The sequence below is a fragment of the Ciconia boyciana genome, chromosome 28 (assembly GCF_034638445.1).
Source record: "Ciconia boyciana chromosome 28, ASM3463844v1, whole genome shotgun sequence".
In the NCBI taxonomy this organism is placed as follows: Eukaryota; Metazoa; Chordata; class Aves; order Ciconiiformes; family Ciconiidae; genus Ciconia; species Ciconia boyciana.
Window position 1 is genome coordinate 2,200,260 of NC_132961.1, and position 13,730 is coordinate 2,213,989.

Below are 13,730 nucleotides of genomic sequence, written 5' to 3' on the forward strand. Positions count from 1 at the left end.
CACCCCACCCCCCACAACCCCCTCCCCCAACCCCCAAGGACGGGCTGACGCGAGGCCGGATGTGACGTTTATTGGGGCGGGGTCACTTCCAACGGCCGCCGACGCGGCCCTTCCCGACCACCTTCTTGCTGCGGGGGCGGGGAGCGGGCTGGGACCGGGGGCGGCGGGAGCCCGGGACCCCAGCACCCCGGGACCCCCGGGACCCCCAGGGCCCCTAATGACCCCGCCAGGACCCCTCCCCCGCCCCCAGTGACCCCCCCAGCACCCCGCCCCCCGCCCCAAAGACCCCCAGGAGCCCCCACCCCCGTTCCCAACTGACCCCCAACACCCCCCGGCTCCCAGAGACCCCCCAGGACCCCCCTTGTTCCCTTCAGGACGCCCCTAACGCCCCTCCCCCGCCCCAATTGACCCCCGACACCCCCCAGGACCCCTCCCCCGTAACCTACTGACCCCCAGGACCCCCTCGTTCCTCCCACCCCCCCAGGACCCCCTAACCCCCCATCCCCTCGACCCCCCAAGCCCCCCATACCCCCCAACTTTCCTACCGCCCCCCCAGCCCCCAACCCCCCTTACAATTTCTGAGCGTGGCTGATGCGGTTGTACAGGACGTTGATCTGGGGGGGGGGGAGTGTGAACCCCGATGTCCGGACCCCCCACCCCCGGGGGGGACCCTGATGTCCGGGCCCCCCGAGCCCCCACCTCGTATTTCTGCCGCCGCAGCTTCTCCATGAGGTCGAACTTCTCGGACTCGAGCTGGTGGATCCAGTCGTGGAGCTCCTTGGCCTTGACCCTGGGGGCGGGGGGCGGGGGTCAGGGAGGGGGCGGGGGTCCGGGGGTGGGGGGAGGGGGCCCCACCTGAGCTCGTCCTCCCGCATGTGCTCGATGTTGAGGGGCCGCTTGCGCTCGGCCAAGATCCGCAGCTTCATCTCCCGCCCCGTCTGGCGCTTGCCCCGCTTCTGCTCCGCCTGGGGGACGGGGGGCTGTGGGGCAGGCTGTGGGGCAGGCTGTGGGGTGCCCTATGGGGCTGACCCAGGCCAGAGGCTTTGGCGGATCCTCACAGGGGGTCCCCATAGCGATGCCTGGGGGTCCCCCCTCCGCCCCAGGGGGTGTTCAATGGGGTGGGGGTGTCCTGTGGGGCTGGAGGGTGTCCCGTGGGGCTGGGGGTGTTTTATGAGGCTGGGGTGTCCTATGGGGCTGGGGGGTGTTCAATGAGGCTGGGGGTATCCTGTGGGGCTGGGGGGTGTCCTGTGGGGCTGAGAGTGTTCAGTAGGGCTGGGGGTGTTTTATGAGGCTGGGGGTGTCCTGTGGGGCTGGGGGGTGTTCAATGGGGCTGGGGGGTTTTATGAGGCTGGGGTGTCCTATGGGGCTGGGGGGTGTCCTGTGGGGCTGGGGGGTGTTCAATGAGGCTGGGGGTATCCTGTGGGGCTGGGGGTGTCCTGTGGGGCTGAGAGTGTTCAGTAGGGCTGGGGGTGTTTTATGAGGCTGGGGGTGTCCTGTGGGGCTGGGGGGTGTTCAATGGGGCTGGGGGGTTTTATGAGGCTGGGGTGTCCTATGGGGCTGGGGGGTGTCCTGTGGGGCTGGGGGGTGTCCTGTGGGGCTGGGGGTGTTTTATGAGGCTGGGGGTGTCCTATGGGGCTGGGGGGTGTCCTGTGGGGCTGGGCCCCCCCACCTTGGCCAGGTACCCCCCGAAGTGGGGCATGGTGGACAGCACTTTCTTCTTCTTGGCGTCGTCCTCTGCTCGCTTCTTCGCCTCCTCCTCCTCCTTGCGCAGCTTCTCCTCCTGGGGGGACACGGGGGGACATGGGGGGACACGGGGGGGACACGGACACGGGGGGACGGGGGTCCCCCTCCCCGCCGCCCCGCTCACCGCCAGCCGCGCCTGCCGCTCCCGCTCCTTCTCCGTCCGGCTCCGCAGCTGCTCGTTGCGCTCGGCCCGGCGGCGCTCCTGGGGCACCCGTGTCACCCGTGGGCTCCCACGGTGTCACCCGCCACCGCGACCCACGGGGACCCCCACGGATCCACACTGTCACCTGCGGGGACCCACCGTGCCGCCCACCACCGCAACCCACGGGGACCCACGGCCACCCCACAGATCAATGCTGCCACCGACAGCCGCCCATGGGGACCCGCGGGGACCCACGGATCCACACTGTCACCCGTGGGGACCCGCAGGGGACCCACAGCCCCACACTGCCGCCTGCCACCGTGACCCACGGCCACCGACAGCCCGCAGACCCTCCGCCGGCACCCACAGGGACCCCTGCCCCCCCCGCCGCCACCGCCCCGCGGGGACGTGGGTCCCCGGACCCACAATCCGCTCCATCAGGGCCACCAGCTCCTGCTCCTCCCGGCGCCGCTGCTCGAAGTGGGCGTCGATGAGGGTCTGCAGCTCCAGCAGGTCCTTCTCCATCCGCTTGCGGTGGATGTCCTGGGGGGCACCCGGGGGGGCACCCACGGGGAGGGGGGGGGGGACGGACACGGTCACCCCTGGGGACGCAGCGCAGGGGACACCGACCCCTGCCGTGACCCACAGCTGCCCCAGGGACCCCCCGGTGCCACCCACAGCGGGGCCCTCCGAGCCCCATAGTGACCCCCACAGCACCCGCAGACACACAGCGACCCCCTCACAACCCCCAGAGCACCCCCAGTCCCACAGCAACCCCCCCCAGCGACCCCAGCCCCCCACTCACATCGAAGTCGACCCTCTCCCCCTCGGGGATCTTGGGGGGGGCCAGCTGGGGCACGACGGGCCTGGGGGGGCCGGGGGGCAGCGGGGGGGGTCAGGGGGGTCTGGGGGGGCAGCGCTGCTGCCTCATCCCCTCTGACCCCCCCAGCCCCCCCGGCTCACCGGGGCCGCGGCCGCTCCTCCTCTGGGGGGGGAAAAGGGGGTCAGGGGGTGTTGGGGGACTCGGAAGGGTTGGGGGTCACGGGGGGTCGTACCTGGCTCCTCCGGCGGTTTGGGGGCCTCCGATGCTGCGGGGGGCAGGGAGAGAGCGGAGAGTCAGGGTCTGTGGGACCCCCACTGGGGACCCATGGATTGGGGGGTCCCATGGGTTGGGGGGGGTCCCCTGCACTCACCTTCCTCCTCCTCCTCTTCCTCCTCCGCCGGCTCCTCCACTGTGGGGAATGGGGGGGGACAGGATCAGGGCCCCCCCCGTGTTAATTAACCAGAGCCGTTAATGAGCCAGTAATTAACGCCCCGGGACTCGGGACAGCCCCCAAGACACCCCCCCCCCTCGTTAGCGGCTTCAGCCCGGCCTTGCCGCCAGGCCCGTTCGTTAGCGGAGTTAATTAACGCTGGCCGGGTTCAGGGATGCTTTGGGGGCTCATTACAGCGTTTCGGGGTTAATTAACGTGCTCGGGGTCAGTCGGTGCCTCGTCACCAAGAGCTCATTAACCGGGGGCGTTAATTGGGGTCACGGGGGCTGCGCTCGCGGCCGGGGTCACTCACCTTCCGGCTGCTCCCTGGGGGGAAGGAGAGGGGTGAGGGGGGCACTTCGGGGGGCCCCATCCCGGGGGAGGGGGCACTGGGGGCCCAGCGGGGGGGGGGGGGGTGTCACTCACTCCTCGTACTCTTCCTCAGCCTCCGACATGGCTGCGGCTGGGGGGCCTGGGGAGATGGGGGCGTCAGGAGGGCCTCCCATCGCCCCCCAGCCCCTCCACCGCCCCAGAGCACCCCTATAGCCCCCCGGCCCCCCATTGCCCCATAGCACCCCTATACCCCTCCCAGCCCCTCCACCGCCCCATAGCACCCCTATAGCCCCCCTCGGCCCCCCATTGCCCCATAGCACCCCTATACCCCTCCCAGCCCCTCCACTGCCCCATAGCACCCCTATAGCCCTCCCCGGACCCCATCACCCCCCAGCCCCTCCACTGCCCCATAGCACCCCTATACCCCCCTGCCCCCATGGACCCCCGGCCCCACCGGTGGGGTCACTCCCTCGGGCTCTGCTGGAGTCGACCCCCACCCCCATCCCGGGGGTCCCTTTATCAGGGGCTGCTCCACCCCACACATGACGTCACCCCCAGCCCCCCGGCCCGGACCCCCCCAAATTCCCCCATTGTTCCCGAGATGCCACTGAAATGTCACCGACACCGGACACCTGCAGCTGTCGGGGGCGAGGCGGGGGGCGGAGGCCTGGGCCCACTTGGGGGCAGGGGGGCTCAAGCCTTGACTTGGGGGCCCAGATCCACTTGGGGGTAGTGAGGGGCCCAGATCCACTTGGGGGCTCAGACACCTGGGCCCACTTGGGGGGTAGTGAGGTTCTTGACTTGGGGGGCCCGAATGCCTGGGCCCACTTGGGGGGCTCAGGCCCTGACTTGGGGGCCCGGATCCACTTGGGGGGGCTCAGGCCTTGACTTGGGGGCCCGGATCCACTTGGGGGCTCAGGCTTTGACTTGGGGGCCCGGATCCACTTGGGGGGCTCAGGCCTTGACTTGGGGGCCCGGACGCCTGGGGGGTTGGGGGTCCCGGGGGAGGGGCAGCCGGGACCACCCCGGGTGAGGACAAAGGCGGGGGGATGGGGCGCGCACACCCGGTGCTATTCCCGTCCCCTGACGTCACCCCCCACCCCCACACCTGTCGGGGCTCCTGCCCTTTGTTGGGGACCCCCGGGGGCGGGGCGGTCACTGTCACTGTCACTGCCCCTCCACCCCCTGCCTGAGCCCCCCTCGTGTGGGGCAGGGAGAGGCCGGGGGGGGTCGCCCCTCCCCCACACACCGTTTTGTTCAATTTCGTTTATTTTGGTACAAAACACCCCCCTCCCCCGCCCCCAGCACCGCGGACCCGCCCCTCCCCCGACATGGCCCCCCCCCCCCAGCGCGAGGGGGGACCCAGGCGTCCGGCGCCGGGGGGGGCGGAGGTAGGTGTGGGGCTGGGCCCCCCAAGTGGGGAGCCGCCCCCGAGGGGGTTGCCCCCAACAAAAAAGTGGGGCAGCCCCCAAGAAGTGGGGTTTTCCCCCCGAGACGTGGGGCGTCCCCAGGGAGCGGGGCTTTCCCCGAGTGGGGTGTGCCCCCCAAGGAGCAGGGTGCCCCCCGAGGAGTGGGGTGCCCCCCGAGTGGGGCAGGCCCCCAAGGAGTGGGGCTTTCCCCCAAGTGCGGTGCCCCCAAAGAGGGGGGTGATCCCCAAGGAGCGGGGCGTGCCCCCCAAGAAGTGGGGCGCCCCCCAAGGAGCGGGGCGCCCCTCACGCGGAGGCGTGGGGGGCGGCCTGGAGGGCGATGCCGCCGTGGGTCACCACCAGGCGCAGGCGGGGGGGCCCCCCCGCGGCTTTTGGGGGGCTCGCCCCCCCCAGCCGCACGTGGGCGTAGAGGGAGAGTTTGGGGTCGGGCGGGGGGAGGGGCAGGGGGCCGGGGAGGGGCGCGCGGCCCAGGCGCACGCGGGCTCCCCCGCAGCCGGCAGCCCCCGCAGGAGACGCAGTCGTGGAGCGCGACGCGGGGCTGGGGGCCGGGGGGGAGGGGGGCGCGCCGCGGGGGGCGGCGGCGGCGGGGCGCGGGGGAGGGGCGGCCGGGGCCCCCGCCCCCGCCCGGCGCAGGCGCCCGTCCGTCTCGCGCAGGTCGTACTTGGGGGCGCCGGGGGGGCGGGGGCTGCGCGCCCCTCCCCGCTGCCGGAAGGCGCCTTCGCCGCGTCTGGGGGGGAGGGGAGTCAGGGGTTCCCCACCCCCTCGGACCCCAACACCTGCCCGCCCCCCCCGCCGGAAACTTTGGGCCCCCGGGACGTTCTGGGCCCCCGAGGTTTTGGGGTCCCCCCGGGCAGCAGTTTAGGGTCCCCGCAGCCCCGGGGGTGGGGTCCCCATCCCTGGGGGAATATTCTGAGCCCCCATGACATTTCGGGGCCCCCGGGTGCATTGGGGTCCCCGGGGATGTTTCAGGGTCCCCCCATCCCCAGGAGGTGTCAGGGCCCCCAGGGTGCTTTGGGGCCCCCCAGGGTGCCGGGGCCCCCCGGTTTCAGGGTTCCCCTCAGGTGTCAGGATCCCTCCCTGGGTGTCAGGGCCCCCCGGGTGTCAGGGCCCCCCATGGGTGTCAGGGTTCCCCCACATGGGTGCCAGGGTCCCCCCATGGGTGCCAGGGTCCCCCCGGGTGTCAGGGTCCCCCGGGTTTTGGGCCCCCCATGGGTATCAGGCCCCCCCCAGGGGTGTCAGGGGTCCCCCCCTCGGGGTGTCAGGGCCCTCCCCATGGGTTTCAGGGTTCCCCCCCCATGGGTGTCAGGGCCCCCCGGTGCCAGGGCCCCCCATGGGTGTCAGGGCCCCCCAGGGTTTCAGGGTTCCCCCAGGGGTTTCAGGGCCCCCCATGGGTTTCAGGGTCCCCCCGGTGTCAGGGCCCCCCAGGGTTTTGGGCCCCCCAGGGGTTTCAGGGTCCCCCCCGGTGCCAGGGCCCCCCCATGGGTGCCAGGGTCCCCCCATGGGTGCCAGGGCCCCCCCGGTGCCAGGGCCCCCACCTCTCGCAGGTGCGGCACTCGCAGCGCTCGTTGTTCTCCCCGAAGAAGCCCTCCCCGTAGAAGCAGGTGATCTCGTCGCGGGGGCGATGTCCCGCAGCGCCTGCACCCGCGCCGCCTGCCCCTCCGCCGCCACCAGCTGCGCCCACACGCTGCGACCCCGCGCCCCAAAGCCCCGGACCCCCCACAGGGACCCCGCCCTGGCCGCGCCCCGGCGGCACCCCAAAACACGGGGACACCCCCCCCCCCCGCCCCGTGGGGACCCCCGCCACCCCGAATCCCCAAACCCCCAGGGACCCAGAGCCCCCGAGCCCCTGGGGACCCAGCAGTGGCACCCCCAGGCATGGGGGGACCCCAAACCCCTGGGGACCCCCTATGACAGCCCTAAACCCGTGGGGACCCCCGTGACACTCTCAGACATGTGGGGACCCCCCCATGGTACCCCTAAACCCGCGGGGACCCCCCCCAGGCACCCCCCAAAACATGGGGACCCCCAGCCCCCAGAGACCCCCAAACCGCCCCCCCGCGCGAGCCCCCCAGGACTCACCCTGCAGTTGGGGCGGCAGTCTGTGGGTCGGGGGGGGGGAAAGACCCGTCAGCAGCCGCTCGGGGACCCCCCCGCCCCATTTCGGGGGTCCCGGGGGGATTTGGGGGGGTCAGGGAGGGTGCAGGGGATGGCGGGGGTGGCTGAGGGCCCTGGGGGGGGGTGGGAGGGCTCCAGGGACCCCCCTTGGGGCTGACAAGGGTGGTGGGGCCCAGCCAGGGCTGGGGATCACAGGGAGGGCTTGGGGACCCCAAAGGAGAGTTTGGGGACCCCAGGGCGTGTGATTTTGGGGTCCCCCCCAGGTTTTGGGGTCCCACCGTGGTTGAGGAAGGCAGTAGGGCCCACCCAGAGCTGGGGGTCCCAGGGGGGATTTGGGGACCCCGGGGGGTGTCAGGGATTTTGGGGACCCCCAGAACAGTTTTGGAGACCCCTCAAGGTTTTGGGGTCCCACCACAGATGAAGAAGGTGGCCGGACCCACCCAGAGCTGGGGGTCTCAGGGAGGGTTTGGGGTCCCAGGGGAGGGGTGGGAACCCCGGGGCAGGGTTTAGGGACCCCGGGGCAGGGTTTAGGGACCCCGGGGGGTATCAGGGATGTTGGGGACCCCCCCCCGGTTTCGGGGCCCCACCGTGGTTGATGAAGGCGGCGGGCCCCAGCCAGAGCTGGGCGCAGCGCCGGCGCGTGGAGTACATGACGCTGAAGTCGTTCTCCCCGGCGCGCAGCAGGGCCTGGTCGGGCGCCCGCAGCTCGGCCACGCACCCCACCAGCAGCTCCAGCGTCTCGTGCTTGCGCCTGGGGGGGGCCGGGGCTGAGGGGGGGCGGGGGGCGCGGGGACCCCCCCCGCCCCCCACCGCCCCCGCCCCGCACCAGGCGCGGGTGGAGACGACGCGGGCGCCGTTGGTCTCGCGGGAGTAGCGGCTGCAGGGCTGGATGGCGAAGCCGCTCTCGGGCAGGAAGATCCGCAGGTACCGGAACACCTGGGGGCGGGGGGCTGGGGAGGGGGCACCCCGTGCGCCCCCACGGAACCCCCACGTGGGGACCCACAAGTGCCCCCCCCCCCAGACCCCACTGTGTGCCCCCATAGGGACCCTCCCTGCCCCACTGACCCCATAGGGGGACCCCCTGCCCCACTGACCCCATTTCTTGTCACGTAGGGACCCCCTCAGAGCCCACTGTCACCCACAGGGATCCCCCTGTACCCCACAGACCCCAGGGTGCCCCTCACAGAGACCCCCCTGCCCCATAGGCCCTGATGTGCCCCCCATAGGGACCCTCCCACTGCACAGTGCCTCCTATAGGGACCCTTCCCGCCCTATAAGGACCCCCATAGGCACCGCCCCCACCCCACAGATTCCAGTGTGCTCCTATAGCGACCCTGCTCCCCCATACAGACCCCTATAAAGACCTCCCCACCTCATAGCGTTCCTGTAGGGACTCCCCCTCTCCACAGAGCCTCGTGTGCCCCCACAGGGACCCCCGCCCCATAGGGAGCCCCCACAGGGACCCCCGCCCCACAGTGCCCCCACAGGGACCCCCTGCCCCATAGGGAGCCCCCACAGGGACCCCCGCCCCACAGGGAGCCCCCCGCCCCACAGGGAGCCCCACAGGGACCCCCCCGCCCCACAGCCCGCTCACGTGGCTCTTGAGGGCGGCGCGCTGCAGCGGGCGGCGCCGCTGGAAGAAGGCCGGGGCCCAGGCGCCGCTCAGCGCCCGCCACGCCGCCTCCAGGTCCCGCCGCCGGCGGAAGCCCTCGACGGCCGCGCGCAGGAGGTGCTGCCGCCGCAGAGCGGGCAGGGGGCTGCGCCAGCACCGCCCTTGCTGCGGGGGGGACGGGCCCGGGGCCGCCCCCGGGGCAGGGGGCCTGGGGACCCCGGGGCAGGGGGCCCGGGATGGGGAGAGACGCACCCCCCCCCCCGCCCAGGGGACAGGGGACACCCCCCAGGCCGAGCGCCCTGGAATGGGGCCACCCCCAGGGGAGGGACCCCGGCACCGGGCATCCCCCCCGGGACAGGGACCCCCGTGCTGGGCACCCTCAGGAGAGGGACCACAGGACCGGGTTCCCCCCCCGAACAAGGGCTCCAGGGTGGGGACACCCCCGGGACAGGGACCCCCGGGACAGGGACCCCCGGGACAGGGACCGCAGGAGGGGGACGACACCACCACCACCCCCACCCCCGCCCCCGCCCAACGGGGACCTCCGGGCCCGGGCCCCCCCCCAGGACAGGGATCCCCGGGAGGGGAAGCCCCCCAGGACGAGCACCCCAGGACAGGGGGGGCCCCAGGGTGGGGACACCCCCCCGGGACAACGGGGACAAGGACCCCCCCCGGGACGGGGGCACCCCCAGCGCGGGCCCGCGGGCCCGGCCCCCCCGGAGAGGGACCCTCGCGGGTCCCCGCTCACCCCGCCCGGGCCCGGCCGCACCTGACGCCCATCTTGTGGGTGCGGAAGCCCAGCACCGAGTCCAGCACCAGGCTGGTGGCCAAGTCGTCGTTCTCGCACAGCTCCCGCGCCGTCACCCGCCGGGAGCCCATCGTCCGCCGCCGGGGAGCATCCTGCAGGAGCGGGGCGGTCACCGGGGACCGGCCCCGCCGCGCCGGGGGACCCAGACAAAGAGCCCGGGGGAAGCGGAGGGGGACACCGGGACCCGCGTCCCGCCCGGCCCCGCGGCGGGGTCCAGCCGTTACCGCAGCGCCGGCGGCCCGGCCCCGGTACCGGCTCCAGCGGGGTCCGGGCCGGGCCGGGCCGAGCCTCCCCCGCTGCCGCTGCCGCCGCCGCCGGTCCGCTCCCGCCGTCCCCGCCGCTGCACGCGCACGCCTCTCCGCCATCCCCATTGGCCGACCGCCCTTCCTCCCGCCGCGTCCATTGGCCGCCGGCGCCGCCAGTCGCGTTCCGTCCCGCCCTCGGCCTGAGGCGCTCGCGGCTCCCATTGGCCGAGCCGCGCCGTTTCGCTTGGGCGGCACGTGCCGCGCCCCACTGGCCGGGGCGCCTCTGGCTGGCTATTGGCCGGGACTGATGCCGGTCACTCCTCTCCCGCCGCATTGGGCCCACCGGCCGGAGCCCCGCCCCTCGCTCTCCATTGGTTAGCAACGGCCGCCCTCCCCGGCTCCGATTGGCCTTTCGCCCCTCCCGAGCGCCCGCCCCCCTCTCCCATTGGCGAAGAGCGCTGTCGCTCAGCGGCGCCGGAGCACAATGAACACTGCGTGGGGCCTACGGTAAACAATAAGCCCGGGGCCCCGCCCAGGCCCCGCCTCCCAGACGGCCCCGCCCCTTCCGCCGTGCCGGCTCCGCCCCCGCGCAAGATGGCGGCGCCCAGGGCGAGCGGGCGGCTGTAAGAGGTGCGGGGGGGGGCCGGGGGGACCACGGGCGGTCGGGGGACCCCGGGGGAAGAAGGGGCGTGGGGAGGGTCCGGGGCCCCGGTGCGGGCCGCTGACTGCGCCGCGGCAGGGTGATGGCGGCGGCGGCGGGAGGCGGGGGGCCGGCGGGAGCCCCCCCACACGCTGCGGGGGCTGCTGGAGATGGCGGTGGCGGCCGGGGAGCCCCAGCCCCCGCCCCGGGAGCCCATGGGCGAGGAGGTGAGCGGGGCCGGGGGTCCCCGGGGGGCGGTGGGTTTCGGGGTTGGTGGGTGGGACCTGGGGGTGCTCCCGGGGGGCTCAGCCAGTCCTTGTGGGGGATCGGGGGGGCTCGGGGGGGATCGGTAGGTCCTTGGGGGGGGTCAGTGGGTTTTGGGGGGCCGGGGGAACTCGGGGGTCCTTGGGGGGGCTCCATGGGTCCTTGGGGGCTCGGTGGGTCCTGGGGGTCTCGGTGGGTCCTTGGGGGGGTCAGTGGGTCTTTGGGGGCCGGGGGAACTCGGGGGTCCTTGGGGAGGGCTCCGTGGGTCCTTGGGGGGCTCGGTGGGTCCTGGGGTCTCGGTGGGTCCTTGGGGGGTCAGTGGGTCTTTGGGGGGCCGGGGGAACTCGGGGGTCCTTGAGGGGGCTCAGTGTGTCCTTGGGGAGGCCCTGTGGGTCCTGGGGGGCTCGGTGGGTCCTTGGGGGGGGGGTACAGTGGGCTCGGGGGGGTCGGTGGGTCCTTGGGGGTCAGTGGCTTTTGGGGGCTCGGGGGTCCTGGGGAGGGTCGGCGAGGGCTGTGGGGGCTCCTCGGGGTCCGGCGGGCCCCGTGTCCGACGGCCGTCCCGCAGCGGCAGCGGTGGCTGCGGGCGGCGGTGGCGGAGGCGCTGGGGGGGGCCGGGGGGGCGCAGGCCGAGCTGCGGCGCTGCCTGGGGGGGCTGGCGGGGCCCTGCCCCGGGAGGAGGCGGCCGAGCGGGGCGGGGGGAGAGGGGGCCCCACGAGCGGGCGCTGGAGCTGCTGGCGGAGCTGTGCGAGAGCCTGGACAATGCCACGGGTGGGGGCCGCGGGGCGGGGGGCGGGGGAGAGCAGTGGGAGGCTGAGGGCCATTAGGGTGGGGGGGGGCTGGGGGGGGCTCAGTGTACTGGGGAGGGGGCTGGGGGCTTTGGGGAGGCTGGGGGCTCACGCGGGGGGGCCGGGATGCTGTGGGCGGCTTGGGACCCCTGGAGGGGTGGGGGTGCTCACAGGGGTTGGGGACCATTAGGGTGGTTGGGGGGCTCAGTGTACTGGGGGGGCTCACGGGGAGGGGGCCGTGATGGTGCGGGGGTTTGGGACCCCTGGGGGTGTGGGGTGCTGGGGTGGGGGCCCGGGGTGCTCAGAGGGGCTGGGGGCCATTAGGGTGGTTGGGGGCTGGGGGGCTTGGTGTACTGGGGAGGGGGCTGGGGGGCTCACGGGGGGGTGGGATCATGCAGGGGTTTGGGACCCTGGGGTGATGTGGGGTGCTGGGGTGGGGGGCCCAGGGTGCTCAGAGGGGGCTGGGGGTGTCGGGGCGACCCTGACACCCCCTTCTCCCCCCCCCCCCCCAGATTTCTGCGCGCTGGGGGGGCTGGAGGTGGTGGTGGGGCTGCTGGGGCACCCCTGGGCCCCCCTGCGGGCGGGGGCTGCCCGGGTGGTGGGCGCCTGCGCCCAGAACCTGCCGGGGGCCCAGGGACGGGCGCTGGCCCTGGGGGCCCTCCCCGCCCTGCTGGGGGGGCTGCGGGGGACCCCGACCCCGCGTGCCCCCTGCGCCCTCTTCGCCATCTCCTGTGAGTTTGGGGGGCGCGGGGGGACATTGGGGGATGGGGGCACAGGCGTGGGGGCACACGCGGACAAGGTGGGGGATTTGGGGGGGGCACGGGGGTGGGGATGGAGGCAGCATGGGGGACGTGGGACCAGGGGTTGGGGGGCACGGGGGGTACAGGGGAGATTTGGGGGTGCGGGGGGGAGGTGCAGGGCCTGACCCCCTTCCCCCCAGGCCTGGTGCGGGCGCAGCCCGAGGGCCTGGAGCAGTTTGAGCGCCTGGGGGCTGGAGGCGCTGGGGGGCCCTGCAGAGCCCCCAGCCCCCTGCGCGCCCGCGCCGCCTTCTTGCTGCACTGCCTGCTGCGCGAGCACCCCGCCTGCGCGGTGAGACCCCGCGACCCCCGGCACTGCCCTGCGACCCCGGCACTGCCCCGGCACCGCCCGAGCCCCCCACTCCCCGGGACCCTTCCAGCCCTGCCCCGGAGACACCACACCCCCCTCCCCAACCTCACTGTGGGGACCCCCAGGACCCTTCACCCCCCACCAGGCTCCCCCTCAGGACCCCGGCCCCTCCTGCGACCCCCTGAGAGCCCCCACACCTTTGTGGGCCCCCCAGCTCCTCCGAGGACTCTCAGCGCTGCCCTAGGACCCCGCAGTGCCCTCCTGGGACCCCCACCCCTCCCTTAGGACCCCCATCCTTTTCTGGGACCCCCCGGCCCTGCCCTGGGACCCCTGGGACCCCCAGTTGCCCCTGGGACGCCTTGGGACCCCCAGACCTGACCCGGGATCTCTTCAGCACCCTTCGGGGCCCCCCTGGGACCCCCCCCAGCCCCCTCTTGGGACCCCCCGCAGCCCCCCTGACATTGTGCCCCCCCAGAGCCCCTGTGCCCGCTGGGGATGGTGGCCCAGCTGGGGGCCGTGCTGCGGACGGGGCACGACGGGGCCCACGAGCATGCGCTGGGGGCCCTCTGCAGGTGAGACCCTGGGGGGGGGTCCTGGGGGGGCCCCGGGGGCGGCGAGGACCCCACCAGCACGGCCTGGGGGGGCTGCGGGTGCGCCCCAACACCCATGGTGGGGGGGCGGGTGTCGGGGTGCTTGGGGAGGTCCGGGGGGAGAGGTTGATGTGGGGGGTTGTGGCCCCCCCTCTCCCCCCCCAGCTTGGCCTCGGATTTCCCGGCGGGGGTGCGGGAGTGCCGGGCCCCCGCCCTGGGGCTGGAGGAGCTGCTGCGGGAGCGGCGGGGGCTGCTGCGGGGCCGCGAGGAGTTCCAGGTATTTTGGGGGGGGGGGGGGTGGCCCCGGGGCCGGGGACGACCCCCCGGTGACCCCCTTTCTGCGGCAGGAGGAGCTGGAGTTCTGCGAGCGGCTGCTGCAGCTCTGCTTCGCGACCCCCCCCGAGGAGAGCACCATGGACCGGTGACCCGGCCCCCCCCGGCGCCGGGGGCAATAAAGGCTGCGCTCCCCCTGCCCGCCCCGTGTTGTAAAAAAAGGGGGGGGGGGGGGGGCTGCTGTGGTGATGTCATCGCTGATGTCATGTAAAGGGCGGGGCTGCCGCCCCCGTTAACACACACACACCCACACCCCCCCCCGCGGGGGGACCCGGGCGTCGGGACCGGCCCGGGGCGGGGCCTAGCGCCGGGGCGGGGCTTGTGGTGCCGTGG

At 74.2% G+C, this 13,730-nt stretch overlaps 3 protein-coding genes across 4 annotated transcripts; 1 reads left to right on the top strand and 2 right to left on the bottom strand.

Annotated features, from left to right (window-relative positions):
* Positions 1-37: 37 nt before the first annotated feature.
* On the bottom strand, positions 38-3,593 carry TNNT1 (troponin T1, slow skeletal type). Of its 2 annotated transcripts, XM_072847767.1 has the most exons (13): positions 3,565-3,593; positions 3,452-3,465; positions 3,079-3,117; positions 2,941-2,973; positions 2,849-2,870; positions 2,691-2,751; positions 2,312-2,428; positions 1,868-1,945; positions 1,670-1,780; positions 856-965; positions 700-790; positions 574-614; positions 38-128 (listed from the first exon to the last, which is right to left on the bottom strand). In XM_072847767.1, the coding sequence occupies exons 1-13, from the start codon at positions 3,591-3,593 to the stop codon at positions 83-85; spliced, it is 792 nt and encodes a 263-aa protein (XP_072703868.1). In that variant the 3' UTR covers positions 38-82. The 2 variants fall into 2 exon arrangements, with proteins under 2 accessions (XP_072703868.1, XP_072703867.1); XM_072847766.1 differs by lacking the exons at positions 2,849-2,870; positions 2,941-2,973 and having other exon boundaries at positions 2,691-2,767.
* A 1,590-nt stretch (positions 3,594-5,183) lies between these two features.
* On the bottom strand, positions 5,184-9,520 carry KMT5C (lysine methyltransferase 5C). Its single transcript, XM_072847705.1, is given in 8 exon segments — positions 5,184-5,625; positions 6,434-6,512; positions 6,515-6,569; positions 6,978-6,997; positions 7,601-7,764; positions 7,840-7,949; positions 8,608-8,770; positions 9,395-9,520. Coding segments are annotated over 8 exon segments (1,143 nt in total). The 5' UTR covers positions 9,505-9,520.
* Positions 9,521-10,272: 752 nt separating this feature from the next.
* HSPBP1 (HSPA (Hsp70) binding protein 1) lies at positions 10,273-13,536 on the top strand. Its single transcript, XM_072847706.1, has 8 exons — positions 10,273-10,287; positions 10,418-10,545; positions 11,148-11,350; positions 11,880-12,098; positions 12,308-12,456; positions 12,946-13,046; positions 13,230-13,341; positions 13,412-13,536. Exons 1-8 carry the CDS (start codon positions 10,273-10,275, stop codon positions 13,487-13,489), a joined length of 1,005 nt encoding a protein of 334 aa, XP_072703807.1. The 3' UTR covers positions 13,490-13,536.
* The last annotated feature ends 194 nt before the right edge of the window (positions 13,537-13,730 follow it).